Source organism: Panthera uncia, chromosome D4, assembly GCF_023721935.1.
Source record: "Panthera uncia isolate 11264 chromosome D4, Puncia_PCG_1.0, whole genome shotgun sequence".
Classification (NCBI taxonomy): Eukaryota; Metazoa; Chordata; class Mammalia; order Carnivora; family Felidae; genus Panthera; species Panthera uncia.
Genome location: NC_064807.1, coordinates 54,014,704 through 54,036,466, shown reverse-complemented (window position 1 = coordinate 54,036,466; position 21,763 = coordinate 54,014,704). Strand labels below are relative to the sequence as shown.

General features: G+C 44.1%; 1 protein-coding gene across 7 annotated transcripts in view; it reads left to right on the top strand.

The window, feature by feature from the left end:
* B4GALT1 (beta-1,4-galactosyltransferase 1) overlaps positions 1-21,763 on the top strand; it is a 65,677-nt gene that overhangs the window by 12,273 nt on the left and 31,641 nt on the right. For all 7 annotated transcript variants that reach the window (XR_007456568.1, XR_007456564.1, XR_007456565.1 and 4 more), the window contains exon 2: positions 20,218-20,453. Coding sequence is in view for 2 of the 7 variants with exons in the window: in XM_049624927.1 (XP_049480884.1) it covers positions 20,218-20,453 (236 nt within the window). In the remaining 5 variants the exon portion in view is untranslated. The remainder of the gene's footprint in view (positions 1-20,217; positions 20,454-21,763) is intronic.

Below are 21,763 nucleotides of genomic sequence, written 5' to 3'. Positions count from 1 at the left end.
CTTTCTTTCTTTCTTTCTTTCTTTCTTTCTTTCTTTCTTTCTTTCTTCTAGCCAGAAAGAGGTCATTTTTGTTGATCTTTTCAAGGAACCAACTGTTGGTTCACTGATTTTCTCTATTGTTTTTCTATTCTCTAGTTCATTAATTTCTGCTCTCATCTTTATTATTTTGTTCCTTCTGCTTGCTTTAGGTTTAGTTTGATGTTTTCCAGTGTCTTAAGGTGGAAAGCTAGGTTATTTATTGATTTAAAGTACATGATCTAAAGGCCATGTACTTTTAACATTTTCATAGATGGTGTCAAATTGCCTTCCAATTGGTTCTCATCAACAGTGTTTGAGAAGCACCTGTTCCCCACATCTATGCCAGTTAACAATCTTTTTACATTTGCCAATATGATGGGCAAAAGTGATACCTTGTTTTAATTAGTTCCTTTGATTACTGATGATGTTGAACAAACTCTTATGTGTTCTTTGGCCATTTGTATTTCTTCTGTAAATTACTTGTTAATATTTTTACCCATTTTTCTATTAGTTTTAAAAATATGTTTGTAGGACCTTTTAATATTATGGATATTGCTCCTTTATATTGTTTGCAAACATAGTCTCTCTCTCTCTTTTTTTTTTTTTTTTTTGCTTTGTTTTTTTGGTTTTGTTTTGTGTTGTTTTTGGTTTCCACCACCTTTCCTTTCCCCAGCCTGTTAGGCAGATTTCCTTTCTTTCTTTTTTTTTTAATTTAATTTTTAAAATTTACATCCAAGTTAGTTAGCATATAGTGCAACAATGATTTCAGGGGTAGATTCCTTAATGCCTCTTACCCATTTAGCCCATCCCCCTCCCACAGCCCCTCCAGTAGCCCTCTGTTCTCCATATTTAAGAGTCTTTTGTTTTGTTTCCCTCCCTGTTTTTATACTATTTTTCCTTCCCTTCCCTTGTGTTCATCTATTTTGTATCTTAAAGTCCTCATATGAGTGAAGTCATATGATATTTTTGTTTCTCTGACTAATTTCGCTTAGCATAATACCCTCTAGATCCATCCATGTAGTTGCAAATGGCAAGATTTCATTCTTTTTGATTGCCAAGTAATACTCCATTGTGTATGTATATACCACATCTTCTTTATCCATTCATCCATCAATGGACATTTGGGCTCTTTTTCTGTACTTTGGCTATTGTTGATAGTGCTGCTATAAACATCGGGGTGCATGTGCCCATTTGAAACAGCATACCTGTGTCCCTTGGATAAATACCTAGTAGTGCAATTGCTGGGTCATAGGGTAGTTCTATTTTTAATTTTTTGAGGAACCTCCATACTGTTTTCCAGAGTGGCTGCACCAGCTTGCATTCCCACCAGCAGTGCAAAAGAGATCCTCTTTCTCCGCATCCTCGCCACTATCTGTTGTTGCCTGAGTTGTTAATGTTAGCCATTCTGACAGGTGTGAGGTGGTAACTCATTGTGGTTTTGATTTGTATTTCCCGGATGATGAGTGATGTGGAGCATACTTTCATGTGTTGGTTGGCCATCTGGATGTCTTCTTTGGAGAAGTGTCTATTCATGTCTTTTGCCCATTTCTTCACTGGAGTATTTGTTTTTTGGGTGTTGAGTTTGAGAAGTTCTTGATAGATTTTGGATACTAACCCTTTATCTGATATGTCGTTTGCAAATATCTTCTCCCGTTCTGTTGGTTGCCTTTTAGTTTTGCTGATTGTTTCCTTTGCTGTGCAGAAGCTTTTTATTTTGATGAGATCCCAATAGTCCATTTTTGCTTTTACTTCCCTTGCCTCTGGAGATGTGCTGAGTAAGAAGTTGCTGTGGCCAGGGTCAAAGAGGTTTTTGCCTGCTTTTTCCTCGAGGATTTTGATGAATTCGTGTCTTACATTTAAGTCTTTCATCCATTTTGAGTTTATTTTTGTGTGTGATGTAAGAAAGTGGTCCAGTTCATTTTTCTGCATGTTTCTGTCCAGTTTTCCCAGCACCACTTGCTGAAGAGACTTTTTTTTTTATTCCATTGGATATTCTTTCCTGCTTTGTCAAAGATTAGTTGGCCGTATGTTTGTGGGTCCATTTCTGGGTTCTCTATTGTGTTCCATTGATCTCAGTGTCTGTTCTTGTGCCACATGGTCTCTCTTTTAACTTTATCTCTGGTGTCTTTCAAATTTTTGTGTATTTAAATCTGTTGTTTCCTTTATGGCTTCAGGTTGTTTTTGCACTCAAGAAGGTCTTCATCCCAAGATTATAATTTTATTCTGCATTCTCTTCTAAGCTGGTTCTTGAGCATTTTAGTTCTTGTCTCTGACAGTAAAAGATGAACAGAATCACTGTTAAACCCTCAAAACCTTATATCATACCCAGAAGGCCCTTTGAAGTCTTAACCTCTTCTTCCAAATCTATCACTGATGCTGGTACATCAGAACAGAAATGCGAAATTTTAGCCACTTGTGATTGTAGGGCTGTAATAACCTGTAGGCTTTGAAGTTGCTGAGATTCAGGGGAGAAGGCAAAGTTAATATTTACTGAATATCTGTAAAGGGCTAAATGCTAAACATTGTGATGAATATATACAGGTGTCCTTTGAACAACATGGAGGTTAGGGGGCCTTACCCCCCTGTGCTGTAGAAAATCCACATATAACTTCGCACTCTTCAAAAACTTAACTCTTAATAGTCTACTGTTGACCCTAAGCCTTAGCGATAAAGTAAACAATTGATTAACATGTTTTGTATGTTCTATATATTATACTGTGTATTTTTTACCATAAAGTAAGCTAGTGAAAAAGATCATATTGTTAAGAAGGTCATAAGGAAGAGAAAATACATTTACAGTATGTTACTGTAAAAAAACCTGTGTATAAGTGGACCTGTGCAGTTCAAACTGGTGTTCAAGAGTCAACTGTGTATGTGTTATCTCATTTGCCATCTGCAAAGAGCACATTATTATCCCCATTCCTCAGAGGAGGAAATTGGAGCTGACTGCATTTAAAGTGATCCTGATACCAGAAAGGTACTGCCAGGAATGCATGACTGGCTGACTGCCCAGATGGCCCACAGGGCAGCAGGCTCGCCATGGTTCAAGGTCTGGCTCTAGATGGAGAGAAGATGTATTTGTAATCAGCATTGGGGATGTTCTATAAATTTGAGTTAGGGCTCCAGAACTGATGAGAGGGGCTGCTGACTCACTAATAAAAACTCCCAGGAGACTTATTTTCATGCTGGAATACTAAATTGCTGCTTTATTGGGAAGATTAGAACTGTTGTCAGGTGGCTTAGAATTCTCTGGCTGCTGGCAATACTACAAGGGAAGCCATAGTGTAATCAAATCAGGCAGCTGGTAAGTCAGAAGTCAGAGCAGGGAAGTGAGTTGTACCCTAATGTTGGATGGTGTCTGCTGTCATGGCTCATGAATCCATCCCCACAGAATTGCAGACCTTTTTCAGGGACTGGGGTCCGGTCTAGTGGTCAGGCCTTTCTTCTCCCCATACAGCTCTGGAAGGACACATCCAGCTCCGTCTCCACCACTCCCCCATTTGTTTCTTTTTGTACTTTCTTCTTTCTTCCCTTTCTTTCCATCCAGCATCAAACTTTATTTCATGGCCCATTATCATCACAGACTCTACTGCTTTATTTTCTTTGTTCTGTTTTATTCTCATTCCCACTTCCATTTCCCAACCACCCCCTCCCCATTTGAGCAAACACTTTAATGTGTTTCACGTGTATCTGTTTTTCTCTTGCCAAATTGGAGCTGCTGCTTTTTATATGAACATATTTATGTATTGAATTTTTTAGATTAACATATAGTAAAATTGGCCTTTTTTGGGTATACAGTTCTATGAATTGTAACACAGTGCACATTTGTGTAGCCACCACCATGATAAGGATTCAGAGCAGTTTTATCACCCAAAATTCCCCTTGTAATCACATTCGCCCACCTTTAACCCCTGGCAGCCACTGATCTGTTCTCCATTACTAGTGTTGTATCTGTAGCAGAATGTTATAAATATGTATCATACAGTATATGTACCTGTGTTTTTATTTTATTTTTTTTAAAGTTTTTTTTTAGGGGCACCTGAGTGGCTCAGTTGGTTAAGCTTCCGAATCTTGGTTTCAGCTCAGGTTGTGATCTCGCGGTTTGTGAGTTCCAGCCCCACATCGGGCTCTGCGCTGACTGTACAGAGCCTGCTTGGGATTCTCTCTCTTCTTCTCTCTTTACACCTCCTCTGCTCACTCTATCTCTCTGTTAAAATAAATAAACGTAAAAAAAGTTTATTTAAATTCCATTTAACATGCAGTATAATATTTGTTTTAGGTGTACAGTATAGTGATTCACTACTTCCATACAACACCCAGTGCTCATCACAACGAATATACGCCTTAATCGCCATCACCTATTTCACCATCCCCCCACCGGCCTCCCCTCTGGTGACCTCAGTTTGTTCTCTATAGTTAAGTCTTTCTTGGTTTGCCTCTTTCTCTTTTTCCCCCCTAACTGGTTTGTTTTGTTTCTTAAACTCTCCATCAGTGAAATCATATGATATTTGTCTTTTCATGACTGATTTATTTCAATTAGTATGATACTCTCTAGCTCCATCCATGTTGTTGCAAATGGCAAGATTTCATTCTTTTTTATGGCTGAATAATATTCCATATATGTACATGTATATATTTATACACACACACACCCCACATCTTTATCCATTCATCAGCTGGTGAACACTTACGCTATTTCCATAATTTGGTTATTGTAGATAATGCTGCCATAAACATCAGGGTACATGTGCCCTTCAACCCAAATTTTTGTATCCTTTGGGTAAATACCTAGTAGTGCCATTGCTGGATCGTAAGGTAGTTCTATTTGTAACTTTCTGAGGAATCTCCATACTGTTTTCCACAGTGGCTGCACCAGTTTGCCAGTTTGCACACCACATGTGAGGAAGAGCTTTGCCTTCTCCCCTATTAGTGCATAAATTGGTGCAGACTTATGGATTCTTTACTCAATAGCTCATGATCCTTTACTATCATTATTTATTTTGATGCTCAGATTGTCCCACATTTGGTCAGTGAGATCCCCTTTAGGCTGGTTCCTATGTCTTTTTGACATATCCCATCATTCTTTAAGCACTTTCTTTTAGGCACAGCAAGATGATCCGGGGTGCTCTTGTTCATTCCCTGACTCAGCCGTGGAATCAGCTACTTTTCCAACAAGCCCTACTTCTTTTCTGTGGAGAATGGCATTTAGAAACCAAGAACTGGGCCGTAGGTTTTTCAGGTCCATCCGTGTTGCTACGTGTACGTGTCCACGATGTTCATCCCAATTTTCTCTCTCCCTTAATGATAGGCTCCCACACTGCCTCCAACACTGTCTTCACAAATACATCTGGAAGGAACAGCCTTCTATGTGTCCTTGATGGGCCTGTCGGTGTATATTTGTATTGATGTGGCACTGCCAGATACCACTCCAGAATGGCTACCCATCATTTATGTTTCCACCTGCGGAACTTAAATGTCTCTGTACTTCCAACAAATACTTGGCATTAACTAACCAGCTTCCTAATTTTTGCTGAGTGAATTGATAATGCTGGGGGATAGTTGTTGTTTTAACTTGCTTTTCTCTGATGACAAATGAGAATGGGCATTTCTTCATATGCTTGATGGCCATTGGGTTTCTTCTTTGGTAAATTGCTTATTTGTGATAATCATTTATCTGTGCTTTTTTTTCCCCTCCCAGTGGGACTCTGAACATTTTTCTTTCTTTTCCTTTTTTTTTTTTAATGTTTATTTATTTTTGAAGGCAAGAGAAGACAGCGCGCAAGCAGGGGAGGGGCAGAGAGAAAGGGAGACACAGAATCTGAAGCAGGCTCCAGGCTCTGGGCTGTCAGCACAGAGCCTGATGAGGGGCCCGAACCCACAAACTGTGAGATTATGACCTGAGGCAAAGTTGGATGCTTAACCGACTGAGCCACCTGGGTGCCCCAACATTTTTTATTTTGATGATATGCAAGAGTTCGTTATGCATCCTGGATATTAATCCATTGCTGGTCCCAGACATTGCAGATTCTGGATCTGAATCTGTCCTCTGTTAACTTTGCCCGTGCTATCTTTTTTTTGAATATAGATTGTTTCCTTTTTGTGTGGTCTCTCAGCATCAATTTTTTTTCTATAACCACTTTACTACCCTTTGTTCCTCCACATTTTAAGTGTGCTAGTATAGCTGAACGCAGCTGATTCACTTCAGCAAACAGTCTATCTTTATGACTCCTGAGCCTCTTACTGAGTTGTATTAAGAGTGACTTTGGGGCACCTGGGTGGCTCAGTCGGTTAAGCGGCCGACTTCAGCTCAGGTCATGATCTCGCGGTCCGTGAGTTCGAGCCCCGCGTCGGGCTCTGTGCTCACAGCTCAGAGCCTGGAGCCTGTTTCAGATTCTGTGTCTCCCTCTCTCTGACCCTCCCCCGTTCATGCTCTGTCTCTCTGTCTCAAAAATAAATAAACGTTAAAAAAAAAAAAAAATTAAAAAAAAAAAAAAGAGTGACTTTACCTCTTAGAGTGTGAGGCTTGGATGTATTAGTCATATATTTATTCAGTATGTATATGCTGTAGGTCTGCTCTGTATTAGGCACTGTGCTATCACCGGCAAGGTTCAGAGGTTATGAAACCTGTCTGTGGCCTTTTGAAGGGAAAGCAGGGATTTGAGCCTCTTCCTACCATGCTGCTTCTCTCTTGGAAACTGAGTTTGGTTCCTGTACAACTGTGTGTCACATTTCTGTATCATTTCTAACAAATCGCCTAGGAAGGTGCAAAGTGTTCTCCCCCAGCAGCCTGAGGAGGGGGAGGGTAATCCTAGGGAATGCAGGCAAATGTGGCTCCTGTCATCCCAGGCCTGGAGTCCTCAAGTGGCAGGCTCTGGGCTACCTGCTGGTGACTGGTGACTGGCCCGGGGCTCAGAGCAGAGTACCCAGAGGACACAGGAAGACGGCCTCAGTCTGGAGGGGAAGGTCTTAAAATAAAACACCAGGCCTTAAGTTATTCGAATCCTTTCTGAGAAGCTCCTATCTTCTCTTGCAGAAGTGTTCTAGTTCTAAGATGAGAGAGATCCCCCAAGATCTTCCTGGGGCTAACAGAATTTCCAGGCAAATTGACTTCCCAGCCTTTCCTGGTAGTGGTAACTGTGGGCAGGAGCACTTTCCAGAATTTCCACAATTTCCACCAGAGGGAGGGAGGGAGGGAGAGAGGGAAGCCAGAGGGAGAAGAGCTGAGTGAGGAGGAACTCTGCCTTTGGGCCAGGACCAAACAAAACTGAAATTCCTTCTGGGACGGTTTTCCCTGGAGGACAACACTGAGAAGCCTGTTTATGGGGCTTTAAAAGCCTGTGGTCCCCAGCACAGTTTCTTGACCTCAGGACCTTGCATCTCTGTGGTTTCACTAAGGGTGGAAACTTTCTCTTCGGGTCATCCCGGGACAGAAGTGTGCTATCACTCCCGTTTCGGGGGCCTCCTTGAGGTTTCCCAGTGCTCTGAACTTGCTTCTCCTGACTCCCTCAGTTCCAAAGCCATGACCACATATGGTAGAGAAATGTGTTTGAGAAGAGTTTAGAGCAGTCAAGTCAAATAAGATTTACTTTTAGGCCACTTGGATCAGTTAGTGGCTCCCTGGAACCCCAGATTAAGAAGGATTCCGAGACAAGCTCAATGGGCACAGTGTAGAGAGAGTAGAGCGACGTGTGTGCTGTCCACTGTGTAGACACATCCATGAACATCAGAACCCCTAAAGGATTAATGAGTGGAAGATAATGATGACTTTTTTTTTTTTTTTTAATGATAAAAAGCACCTTTATTATTGCTTGGTAAGGACAAGCCTTGCCTTGATGCTAGATAAAATCCTGGATAGACTCCTGACTTTTCTGGTCACTGTCAGGTAGTTTTAAAGTTTTACAGACGCTGTAAGTGATGGTGACTTTTTTTTTTTTTAACAACTTAATTGAGGTATCATTTACATATCAAACATAAAATCCACCTGTTTTAAGGGTGTAATTAAGTTAGTTTTAGTAACTTGACAGTGCTATGCATCCATCATCATAATCTAGTTTTAGAAATTTTCATCACCCAATAAGACCCCTCCAGCCCATTTACATTTAATCTCCTTTGTCACCCCTGGCCATAGGCAACTACTTTTTGCCTCTTTAGATTAGACTTTTATGAACATTTACCTTTTTAACTCAGGTCTTTGGAATTTTTGGCATTCTCTTAAGGATGGCCTTTTATTTTTTATTTTTTATTTTTTATTTTTTGCTAATCAAAGAGTGTCCTTGAGAAAGTATGTCAATCCCTCTGCCCTTCATTTTCCTTCATGTGCAGCCCTGGAGCAGAAACATAATTCCTTAAAAAAATTTTTTTTCCTACCTTTCTTTCCCTCTTTTTTATTTTATTTAATTTTTTAAAGCTCTATGCAGGGGTTGAACTCAGGACTCTGACATCAAGAGTCACATCCTCTACTACCTAAGCCAGTCAGGCATCCCTGAAACATAATTCTTTTTTTTTTTTTTAATTTTTAAAAATTTTTATTTAATTTAATTTTTTAATGTTTTTTACTTCTTTTTTTTTTTAACATTTATTTATTTTTGAGATACAGAGAGATAGAGCATGAGCAGGGGAGGGGCAGAGAGAGGGAGACACAGAATCTGAAACAGGCTCCAGACTCCAAGCTGTCAGCCCGGAGCCCAACGTGGGGCTTCACCCACAAACCACCAGATCATGACCTGAGCTGAAGTCAGCTGCTTAACTGACTGAGCCACCCAGGTGCCCCTAATTTATTGTTTTTTTATTTTTTTAATTTTTTTTTTTTAACGTTTTATTTATTTTTGAGACAGAGAGAGACAGAGCATGAACGGGGGAGGGGAAGAGAGAGAAGGAGACACAGAATTGGAAGCAGGCTCCAGGCTCTGAGCCATCAGCCCATAGCCCGATGCGGGGCTCGAACTCACGGACTGCGAGATCGTGACCTGAGCTGAAGTCGGACGCTTAACCGACTGAGCCACCCAGGCGCCTCTATTATTTTTTTAAATTTACATAAAAGTTAGTTAGCTTATAGTGCAACAGTGATTTCAGGAGTAGATTCCTTAATGCCTCTTACCCATTTAGCCCATCCCCCTCCCACAGCCCCTTCAGTAACCCTCTGTTCGTTCTCCATATTTAAGAGCCTCTTATGTTTTTGTTCCTCTCCCTGTTTTTGTATTATTTTTGCTTCCCTTCCTTTGTGTTCATCTGTTTTGTATCTTAAAGTCCTCATATGAGTGAAGTCATATGATATTTGTCTTTCTCTGACTAATTTCACTTAGCATAATACGCTCTAGATCCATCCATGTAGTTGCAAATGGCAAGATTTCATTCTTTTTGATTGCTGAGTAATACTCCATTATGTGTGTGTGTGTGTGTGTGTGGGTGTGTGTGTGTGTATACACACACCACATCTTCTTTATCCATTCATCCATCAATGGACATTTGGGCTCTTTTTCTGTACTTTGGCTATTGTTGATAGTGCTGCTATAAACATCGGGGTACATGTGCCCATTTGAAACAGCATACCTGTGTCCCTTGGATAAATACCTAGTAGTGCAATTGCTGGGTCATAGGGTAGTTCTATTTTTAATTTTTTGAGGAACCTCCATACTGTTTTCCAGAGTGGCTACACCAGTTTGTATTCCCACCAGCAGTGCAAAAGAGATCCTCTTTCTCTGCATCCTCGTCACCATCTGTTGTTGCCTGAGTTGTTAATGTTAGCCATTCTGACAGGTGTGAGGTGGTAACTCATTGTGGTTTTGATTTGTATTTCCCGGATGATGAGTGATGTGGAGCGTACTTTCATGTATCGGTTGGCCAGTCTTCTTTGGAGAAGTGTCTATTCATGTCTTTTGCCCATTTCTTCACTGGAGTATTTGTTTTTTGGGTGTTGAGTTTGAGAAGTTCTTGATAGATTTTGGATACTAACCCTTTATCTGATATGTCGTTTGCAAATATCTTCTCCCGTTCTGTTGGTTGCCTTTTAGTTTTGCTGATTGTTTCCTTCGCTATGCAGAAGCTTTTTATTTTGATGAGATCCCAATAGTCCATTTTTGGTTTTATTTCCCTTGCCTCTGGAGATGTGCTGAGTAAGAAGTTGCTGCGGTCAGGGTCAAAGAGGTTTTTGCCTGCTTTTTCCTCGAGGATTTTGATGAATTCGTGTCTTACATTTAGGTCTTTCATCCATTTTGAGTTTATTTTTGTGTGTGGTGTAAGAAGGTGGTCCAGGTTCATTGTTCTGCATGTTGCTGTCCAGTTTTCCCAGCACCACTTGCTGAAGAGACTGTTTTTTTTCCATTGGATATTCTTTCCTGCTTTGTCAAAGATTAGTTGGCCGTATGTTTGTGGGTCCATTTCTGGGTTCTCTATTGTGTTCTATTGACCTGAGTGTCTGTTCTTGTGCTAGTACCATACTGTCTTGATGATTACAGCTTTGTAATACAGGTTGAATCCTGGAAACATAATTCTTAATATTCCTCCACCCCTGGTCTGCCACGACTCTTTCGAGTTCTGGTTTGAGGTAGATCCTTGACGCTTCAAGGTGATAGAATCTGACTTTGGCTTTGTTCCGTAGGTTTAGGCCTTGGTACTCTTGGTGATAGAATCCTGGATTGAGTGACCACTCAAGGCTTTTCTGGTGATCTCAAGACCCACATCAGACTGAATTTTGGGGTTATTCTCTCAAGGAACAAATGTTATTTGGTGAAGAGCCTATTTGATGTGGCGGTGTGAGGTTTAGATGAGGAAATGCCACGTTTTCATTAGGTTAGGCTTGTCCACTGCCACAGAATCTCAAATTACAGGCCAAGAACCTGGAGGAAACTCATTTTAAAAGGGAGGGTAGGGGCTCTCCCTTAGATCATGAATCAGGTGCTATATCTGGACACAAAAGGCATATTTAGAGCTTAGGAAGGAGAGTGTTTTTGGCCTTGGTGCCTTGGTCATAGATGTGTCATTAGGACAACAATCTAGATTCTCAAACACCAAAAGCAAGATGGTTCTTGCTCTGTTAGTTCTCTGCTTAAATTCATAGTTGAGCAAGTACTGTGTGGGTCAGCAGACATTTGTGATTTTACTCTATCAGAAGCTGTCCCAAGTACAGAAAGGAATGGGACACAACCCTTACCCTCAAGGAAAGGAGGGTCTAATGGAGGGAGCCCGTAGACAGACTGGTGCCCTCATGCCAAAGGGCATGTAAACGTTGTAATGTTGATTTGGAAAGGGTGTTGTGGGCATCTAGAGCAGGGACTGATCGGTCCAAGGGTTCAGGGAAAGCTTTGAAGAAGAGATGACATTTGGTTTGAACTTTGAAGGATTGTTACTTTACTTCTTTCACAAAGGTTTTTGGGGTTTTTTTTGGTTTTTTTTTTTTTTTTTTTTAAGTTTGTTTATTCTGAGAATGAGAGAGTGTGTGTGCATATGCACGAAGGGGGAGGGGCAGAGAGAGAATCCAAAGCAGTCTCCACACCGTCAAATCAGAGCCCCATGCTGGGCTCAAACTCACACCATGAGATCATGACCTGAGCCAAAGTCAGATGCTTAACCAACTGAGCCACCCAGGCGCCCCCACAAAGGTTTTTGATGTAGCTTATAAGGATACATACCATAAAAAGGACAGATATAAATAAATTAAAATCAGAGAAAGAGAAAATGTGACTTAGAAAGTTAAAGACTGGAGAACAGTTAAAATGTAGATATTCATACCTTAGGGCTCAACATAGTTATTATATCTGTTCCATTGCAAAAACCAAAAGTGAAACATGTTCTATCATATGATAAATATTGTCAGACAGCAGATATACACAGTAGCTCCTGAGTATAGATTGTTTTTCTTGGTACTCACTCTTAAAGAGCTTTATGGGGGTGAGAGGAGGGTGCTGGTCAATGAATGAACCTGTAAACCACCATTTCTCAAAATACAGTCCAGGAACCTGTGCTAAAGTTATCTAGATAAAGTGCTTGTTAAAATGCAGAATCCCGAGGGGTGACTGGGTGGCTCAGTCAGTTGAGTGTCCGACTTCAGCTCAGGTCATGATCTCACAGCTCGTGAGTTTGAGTCCCATGTCGGGGCTCTGTGCTGACAGCTCAGAGCCTGGAGTCTGCTTCAGATTCTGTGTCCCTCTCTCACTGTGCCCGTCCCTTGCTCATGCTGTGTCTCTCTCTTAAGAATAAATAAAAAACATTAAAAAAATGCAGAATCCCGGGCCTCAGTCCCAAACTTACCAAATCAGGAACTCTGGGGGGTAGGAGACAAGAATCTGTAGTTTTATATGCTTTCCCAAATGATTCCTCTTGCACTCCACAGTTTGAACCTCTTCGATAGAAAGAAATCTCACCAGCATTTTGAAAGCTGGTGCAGGGGTGACTGGATGGCTCAGTCGGTTAGGTGTCTGACTTCAGCTCAGGTTATGATCTCACAGTTCATAGGTTCAAGCCCCATGTTGGGCTCTGTGCCAACAGCTCAGAGCCTGGAGCCTGCTTCGGATTCTGTCTCTCCCTCTTTGTCCCTCCTCCACTTATACTCTCTGTCTCTCTCTCAAAATAAATAACATTAGAAAAGAAAAGAAAAAAGAAAAGAAAAGAAAAGAAAGCCAGTGCAGTAGCAAATAAGAGTACTTGGCCTTGAGGTGCCTGGCTGGCTCAGTCAGAAGAGGATGCAATTCTTGATCTCAGGGCTGTGAGCCCCACGTTGGATGTAGAGATTACTAAAACAACAACAACAACAAACCTTTAAAAATAAACTGACAAAAAGAGAGTACTTGGCCTTTGTTTGACGATTGGGTGGGAATTTAATGGGGGAGAGGGCAGGGTGTAAGAAAGGCCAGTTTCGCTAATGTGGATGGTTCGTAGATGGTTCGTTGATGGCCAGGTCACTTTCAGATCATATTTTTGGAAGATCTACAAAGTGTGGCTGTTCAGCCATGTGCCAGGGCCACTTCTACAGAGATAGAGGGGCAACTGATGCCACTGTTCTCAATTAGTCCAGTCTCCTCTTGGCCACCTGGGCTCTGCTTTGCAGACCTCCTCTGGTAGGCTTCTTCATTTTTTGAGCAAATACGTTGTTTTTCTCTGTGCCCCCAAATGCAGGGTTCTGAGACCACAAATGTGTTCTGCTTCCTGCTGAAAAAGCATTTCCGTTCCTGGAGTCTAATAGTGGCTTGGATGGTGAGTTGGCAGAAAGAACAGTGGGTGTTGACATTGTATTGAGTGTATGGTGTGCCTGAGACCTATCAAGTCAGCATTAGGACTAGATTATTCCTGTTTTCTGGTCACTGAGTTGTATGTTTTGAAATCTTCATTTTGGTTATTTATTGATTTTTATTTTAGAGAGAGAAAGTGCGAGCTGGGGAGGGGCAGAGGAAAAGAGAATCTTAAGCAGGCTCCCCGCTCAATGCGGAGCCTGGCACGGTTTGATCCCGTGACCCTGGGATCATGACTTGAGCTGAAATCAAAAGCCACATGCTCAACTGACCGAGCCACCCAGGTGCCCCTAAAATCTTTATTTTGGAAAACCTTTGCTTATTGGGAAAGGGAAGAAAGAAGGGGTCACACTTCTTGTCCTTGGGTTATGTTTTAAAATATTTATTGTTTGATTAAAAAAATATTTTTAATGTTTATTTTTGAGAGAGAGAGAGAGAGAGAGACAGAGTGTGAGCAGGGGAGAGGCAGAGAGAGAGGGAGACACAGAATCCGAAGCAGGTTCCAGGCTCTGAGCTGTCAGCACAAAGCCCAACGCAGGGCTCGAACTCACGAACCGTGAAATCATGGCCTGAGCCAAAGTTGAATGCTTAACTGAGCCACCCAGGTACCCCTTTATTGTTTAATTTTAAAGATATACCCAAAGGTATAGAGAAAAATGTCATGAACATCTAGTTTGAGAAATAAATAATTTCCAGTACTTTAAAAAATTTTTTTCAATGTTTGTTTATTTTGGGGAGAGAAAGAGACACAGAGCATGAGCGGGGGAGGGGCAGAGAGAGGGAGACACAGAATCTGAAGCAGGCTCCAGTCTCTGAGCTGTCAGTACAGAGCCTGATGAGGGGCACGAACTTACAAACTGCATGATCATGACCTGAGCCCAAGTCGGGTACTTAGCCGACTGAGCCACCCAGGTGCCCCTATTTCCAGTACCTTTGAAGCCTTTGTGAGCTCGATTTTAAAATTTAACCAGCAATGGTTAACATGAGACTTGAGATGTCCCTCCTGGTAGCTGTCTGTCCCATGCTCTTACATCAGGTTTCCTTGAAGTGTATCAAAATCCTCTTGGTTGCTTGCATCAGTAGCAGGGAAGTGGGGAGAATAGCTGTGTGCCGCACACTCAGGTAAGATTTGCTGGCCTACTCTGTCTCCATGGCTGCCAAGTGGACACAACTCTTGTGTGATCCGTCCTCCCTGATAGGAGCTGCTTCTCTGCAAGGCTTTCCTTGACTCTTCTTCCCCAACACCAGAGTTTGTGCCGTTTCAGCTGTTGTTGCCACTGTCACCTCACCATTGTTTGCTGGTCTCCCTCCCCTCCAAGGGCAAAGCACTGTTCTTAACCTGGCCCTGCCACTCTTGCCTGGCACCAGCCTAGCCCTGTGCAGTAGGTGGTGCTTCTCGTGTCTAGTGCGAGGGGCCACAAGGAGCACCGTGAGTTTGTGGGACCATTGCAGACAGCTGTCACCCCAGGCCTTGGGAATGTGTCAAGACCTGGCTCCCAGCACATATTTGGCCTTCAGATTAGATTGGGACAGAGGAAAATGGCCTACACACATGAGCCTGTGAAAAGCACTGTAGTTGAGTTGGAGAGGCACCATGCCACACTGTCGGGGCTGAGGTCTGGACAAGGAAGACTGCCGGTATCCCGACTGGAGAACTACAGCTCTGGGCACTGCCTAGTCTCACAGTTCCCAAACGTTTGAATTTCATTATCCGGAAAAGTTCCAAGAGAAACTTAGGGGCCTGACCCTTGGCTGCCAAGTATGGATTTTTTTTTTTTTTTAAACATCACGTTAAAAAAACAAACCCAATTCAATCTCAAAATCTATCATGATCATCTCATAAAAGGACGTTTCACCATTTAAAGAGTAAGAAGTGCTTGACTTTGGATGCCAATAGATTTTTTTTTAAGCATTTTATTTTATTTTATTTTATTTTATTTATTTTTTTAAATTTTTTTTAACGTTTATTTATTTTTGAGACAGAGAGAGACAGAGCATGAACAGAGGAGGGTCAGAGAGAGGGGCACCTGGGTGGCTCAGTTGGTTAAGCGGCCGACTTCGGCTCAGGTCATGATCTCGCGGTCCGTGAGTTTGAGCCCCGCATCGGGCTCTGTGCTGACAGCTCAGAGCCTGGAGCCTGTTTAAGCTTTTTAATTTATTATTTTGAGAGAGAGAGTGAGTGACTGAGAGTGTGTGGGAGGGGCAGAGAGAGTGAGAGTGAGAGAGACTCCCAAGCAGGCTCTGCATTGTCAGTGTGGAGACCAGCATGGAGCTTGGACTCATGAACCATGAGACACTGACCTGAGCTGAAATCAAGAGTCAGACACTTAACTGACTGAGCCACCCAGGAGTCCCTGAAATCTTTATTTTGGAAGACACTTGCTTATTGAGAAAGGGACACTTCCAGTACATTGGTTACATTTAGCTTGATGAAGAACAACGTACATTGTGTTCACTTTTACCGTTTTGTCACTGGCTAGTGAAACATTCTCACCACCCGGCATCAGGCCAAGGATTGTATCTTGAGCCACTGGCCAGCCGGTTGGGAAGGGGTGACTAGATGTTCCAGCCTGTTTTTGCTGAGGCAAGAGGAATGAACTAGTGGCTCAGCCAGCATGAGAGTGAGGCAGGGAGTCCGTGCTGGGTTGGCTCGAGATTAGCCGGGCTTCAGTGGAGGGGCATGTGTGTGTTTGGGTTTGCCATGCCGGGCAAGGGAGCGGTGGAATTTGTCTGAGTTGAGCTCACACATTGAAGTTATTGAACGCCTTACACGCAAGGCCGTGACCTGGACTCCCAGCCGAGAGGCCCACGTGGCGGGGCTTTAGCGGGGGGAGCCAAGGACAGGCTCACATCTGCTCAGCTGCTTACGTAACCCTGCTTCCAGCTCCCAGAGCCAAGAAAACACACAAGCCAGCCCAGCAGGGCCTAGGGCCTGTGGTAGCACACGCCGTGCGCCGCACAGCAAGGGAGACTTGGCTCAGCCTGCGGACTGTCATGAAGCCCTCAGCCCTCTGCTTCCTCCCCTCATCCCTCTCTGAGGCCCCCGGCAGTGACTCTGAGGTCTGATAGCAGTTTATTGTAGTTCGAGGCAGAGCCAGTCACTGCCTTCCTGGAGTCAGAGCTGTCTGCATTTTGTCACTGGGACAGAGCCGGGTGTGCCATGGAGGACCGCCCCTGCAGCATGGTAAGGGGGTGTGCGGGGCACTCAGGGAGGCCTCCTGACTGCCACTGGACCCAGGAGGCATTTGGCTCCAGGTCTGCAGCCGCTGCTGAGGGCTGAGGGCTGAGGGCTGACCAATCTCAGGCATGAGCCACAGGGCTCTCAGAGCTGTAGAGCCTTCAGAGAAAGCAAATGGGGAAAGGATATCCCAGGGTAGCAGGATCGGGGACCAGGGTGCTCTGGATGCACTTCAGACATGATGCGGGTTGTCCGCAGTGACAGGAGCAGGAGAGTGAGAAGAGGCTGTTCAGCAGTAAAGCTCTGCATGAAGCCACTGGAGGAGCAAGTCCCTGAGACAGCTGTGAACCAGGGTAGTTTTCACTTAGGTTCTCATACCCTCAGCAGGGAGCTCCTTCAAGTCAGGAGCCATCTTGCCTATTGCTGTCACCTCCCCCTGCCCCTCAACCTGGTGTACATTCTGGCACACAGTAGGTGCCCAGAAAGTACTGACTAAAACAAATTGGAGGTGGCTTTGACACATACCATAGGAAAAGTTGGCATTAAACACCTCAGAAGACTCTGGTCTGGCACTTGAGTTGGCTCCTGTGGATTGTCACACACCGTTGACACCTCCTGTGTGTGAGTGGGTGAGTGTGCTGGGGGGGAATAGAAGATGGACCACCTAGGTTATCAGCTCCCAGAATTGGGTGGACAGTGGTGTCAGTTGCTGAGGAAACCCTGGAGCAAAAGCAGATTTTGTCATAGGTGATGGTGGTGGTGGGGTTGGGGGAGAGTTCTTTCGGCGCAGCTTGTGTTCCAGCCCCTCAGTCTGCAATGGGAAAGAGGTATCCTGAGAGTGGGTGGTACTTGCCTGAAGATCATCCAGCAAGTCACTGGGGGAGCTGAGCTGGGGCCCAGGCAGCCTTTTCTCCTGTCCGGGAAGCTGCCTCAGGACCACTGTTTTACAATCCCCGAATTGGCAAAACCAAGATGTTCTCTGACCTGCAGGTGTCTGCTCTAGGGAAGCTGGGCAGACCAAGTGTGAATTCCTGTCTTCTGGGTTGGTTTCAGAAGGTGTGAGCAAGTTGGTAGGGTGACAGTCCAGATGCCTCTTGGGTTCCCGAAAACAGAGTTATGTTTAGCAGCATCTTCAGAACCAAAGGTAGGGTGGAGCTGGAGGGTTGCAGATGTTGTGGGGCCCTCTGAAGTGAGAAGAGCCCAATGATGCATCTTCTTTTCATGTTTTTCACATGCGCACCGTGCAGCAGGGCCTCCCAGGGTTCTGCTGTCTGAGCTCTGGTAATGAGAGCAAAAGGGTGAAGCCAGATTGGGAGTTTAATTTTAAGATTCTGGTCTGTCTCAATGCAAAAGTCTATTGTTAGAGGAAAGAAGGAAGGACATTTCTGGCACAGATTAAGTGTGGATATAAGCATGGTTTATTGGAATGGGAAGGGAGGCAGAGCTGAGACTGAAGGGCTTTGGTGCCACGGTAAGAAATCTGGTCTTACTCCATCAAAGACCACACAGGAGCCATCAGGGTTTTTGTAGCAGCAAAGTGATATGATAAGATCTGTGTCTCAGAAGAAAATAAACAAGGGCCGCCTGGGTGGCTCAGTCAGTTATGCGTCTGACTTCGACTCAGGTCATGATCTCATGGTTTGTGGGTTCGAGCCCCATGCTGGAGCCTGCTTGGGATTCTCTCTCTTACTCTTCCTCCCCCTTCCTCCCCCTTCCTCCCCCTTCCTCCCTCTTTCTCCCTCTTTCTCCCTCTTTCTCCCTCTTTCTCCCTCTTCCTCCTTCTCTCTTTGCCCCTCCCCTTCTTGTGCTCTCTCTCTCTCTCTTTCAAAATAAATGAATAAACACACTTTTTTAAGAAAAGAAGAAAATAAGTGAATGGGAATGGGTCCCTTGATGATGGAACTGAGTCAGCACTGGAGGGAGGGAAGGGTGAGAAGTACCAGGGGATGCTGGGGAAGAGGAGATGGGGAGTTTGCACCTCCTGACAAACAGGAGGAGCAAGAGGCACATCTTTTCTGGGGCTCATTTCAGCAGGGTGAGTGACCTCTGGGGATAAGGGGTGCTTGGAGTGCCACATTATTGATAAACAAATAGGGCACCCAAGGCCTTGCCCTGGGCCTTGGGTGGGTCCCACCAGCATATTTCAGGTGAACTTGCTCCCGGTTTGTGGTCAGCATTCTCACTGCTGTTCCGCAGTTTCCTTTTTTCTTGTGGCTAGTCGGCTTCACAAGTGAAGCTGGTTACACTAGAGTAACAGTTCTCAAAATGTGTTCCCTGGTAGGATGGTTCTATGGCCAAATAAGTTTGGGAAATGGTGGGTTAAATAAAGTGGAGGGGGATTCTTGGTGGTATAACTTCTCAGAACCTTTGGTGAGCCTCATACTTTCCAGAAGCAAGTTTTGGTATGCCAGGTTCCCAGACTCACTTGACCAGGGGACATGTTCTTCCATTGAGCATCTTACTGGAATTAATGTTTCCTGGAACCTGTTTTGAGAGAATCTGGCCTGCTGGGAATACTGGGGCCCTAGGTTTGAGTGCTGACTCTGTCCCCAGTTCCCTCTGTACCCCTGGGCCTGTCATCTTTTCCTTGCCCTCACCATCCAGGCCACATGAAGGACGGTCCCCAGCTGGGGAGTGGAGCCCTCTCCTGGCTCCACCTTAGGAAACGAGGACTTCCATGTCTGGATCTTGACCTTTGTTTGTCTCTCCCTCTACTCACCTACCACTGTTTCAAAGTCTACCATCCACATCTCATCGATTTTTTTTTTTTTTATTCTAAGCTCTTATGAACTTATTTCTCTCACCTGGAGCTGTGTGCTTCCAGGCTGGAAACCTGGGAGTCCTCTCGGACTTTTCCTCTGTTCTTTAGTCCCTTTGTTACTCCATCTCCTGTGTTTACCAAGCATTCTTCTTTGATGTGCTTTTCAGCTGTTTCTCCTCTCTTCCCCTTAGTCTGCTCTGGGGTCTCAGTTCCTTGAGTCCCTACCTCTGGAGTTTGTTGTTGTTGTTGTTGTTTTTAAAGTTTATTTATTTTGAGAGAGAGTGAGAGAGAGAGAGCAGGGGAGGGGCAGAGGGAGAAGGAGACAGAGTCTCAAGCAGGCTCCACACCATCAGCACAGAGCCCGATGGGGGGCTTGAACTCACAAACCGCGAGATCATGGCCTGAGCCAAAACCAAGAGTTGGACGCTTAACTGACTGAGCCACCCAGGTGCCCCAGAGGTTTGTTTTTTTGTTTTTTATCTGTGCATCAGGTGTCTTCCTGAGACAGGGGTTACTTGTGCTCCTCCTTCCTGCCTTCTGATTTGAGGCTGATTTCCACAACACCACCCTCCCCAACACACACACACACACACACACACACACACACACTCCCCTTTCTCCCACTGGGCTAGGTTCAGAGAGTTGATGGAAGTCATTTGTCCAAGGTCACATAGCTGGGGTGTGGCAAGGTTAGGTCTCAACCTCAGGATTTCTGAGAAAGTGCTTTCTCATCCATGTTCTCTGATCCTTACAACGTTTCAGGAAGTCTAAGCAGCAGTCACTCCATTTCGAAACATTTACGGTGGAGAAACACAGAATCTCAGGGGAGTGGGTCCTGGGCAGATGAGTGCTTCATAGGCTGACCAGCTGTCTGGCTTTGCCTGGTACTAAGGGGTTTCTTGGGATGGTGGATCACGCTAGCACTGGACAGGGGTGTCTTTTCCACAGCCACACTGCCTCTCAGGAGATGTCTTCTGAGGCTGTGGCCTGGGGGAACCCTATAGCTTGCTAACTTCTCCTTCCTTCCACCTCTCTAGTTGGCCCCATGGTGATTGAATTTAATATGCCTGTGGACCTGAAGCTTGTGGAGAAACAGAACCCAGAGGTGAAGGTGGGCGGCCGCTATACCCCCAAGAACTGCATTTCTCCCCACAAGGTGGCCATCATTATTCCATTCCGTAACCGGCAGGAACACCTCAAGTACTGGCTGTATTACTTGCACCCAGTCCTACAGCGTCAGCAGTTAGACTACGGCATCTATGTTATCAACCAGGTGAGGTTTGGGGAGACGGAGTGAGGGAGGGAGTGTGTGTATGTGTTTACGTGCATGTGTGTACATACATAGATGTGCGCAGATATGTGAGTAATAAGGGCTAAGAGAAAGAAAAGATACTAGACATGGCATTTTATAACCTCACCACCATCACCCTCCTTAATGCAGATAAGCTAAATACCATACAACTTGCTTGTTGCTGTCAGCTCTTTAGGCAAGGGTAATCGCTGGGGTATTTTGTTTTCTTTTTGCTGGAAGTAGCCTTCCAGCAAAATTGAGAGAAAAATGACAATCCTAACTCCCCCAAAGTAAAGCACTGATTATTTCCTGTCTTTGAGTAGCTGTGTGTTTTCCTTTAGGGAAAAACAAACAAACAAACAAAAACACAAAGCATCCATTTAAACGTCAGAAGTTTAGCAACTTTGAGATTATAAAGTCTAACTATTTTCTGGGACCCCTGCTGGAGATAGCATCCTTAGATCACCTGAAAGCCAGCCCCCAGCAAAATGGCTGGGAAAGTCCGATTCGTAGGCCACCCAGTGTCATGTGCACTGGGCTGGGTCTGAGAAAAGAGCTTCTCACTGCATGTCTGATTTGTGTGTGTTGAGCTTAGCCGTGCTTAGGAAACCAATGCTGAAGACATGTCAGCCTTCATCACCATGACCTGGGGAATCAGATTGATCTAAAATTGGTTTTTTAAAAATAACTTTGCTCATTTCCAGTCTGAGAAGCATTATTCTTTTTCTGTGAGTATAACTTGGGTGTTATGTATTTAAATACTAAATTCATATCTTTATAGACTATAACCTGCTATGTGGAATAACACATTTACCCTATCTACACACCAAGGTTTATTGAAATTCATCTGAAGAGACACAGTATACCCATTTCTGAAAGGCCTATTCTCCATTTAATATCAAGATAAATTGTGGATCTGCTTGAGGTAGTAAAATTGGTGGCAGTTGACAGCTTCCCTTAGAGGGACGGTGTATGCCTTCCTTGGACCAGAGGGAAGCTGGAAATAGCAGTGTGTCCATCAGTCATTTCTGAGCACTGTCATGACAATGACATAGTTTGCAGAGAGTCATTAAAGAAGGAAGGTCCCAGTTCTATCTGTCCTGAAGCTTCCATCCCCACTGTGGCAAGTGAGACCCTTCCAGGAACAATTTATTAACAATCCCAAATAGTATGGGATTGGATGGCAGCTGCCAAATGCTTTGGAAGCTCAGAGGAAGGAGAGAGCAGTGACCTGGAAGAACCAGGACATAAACTAGGTTCTAGAGACTGGAGGGACACCTGGGCGTCTCAGC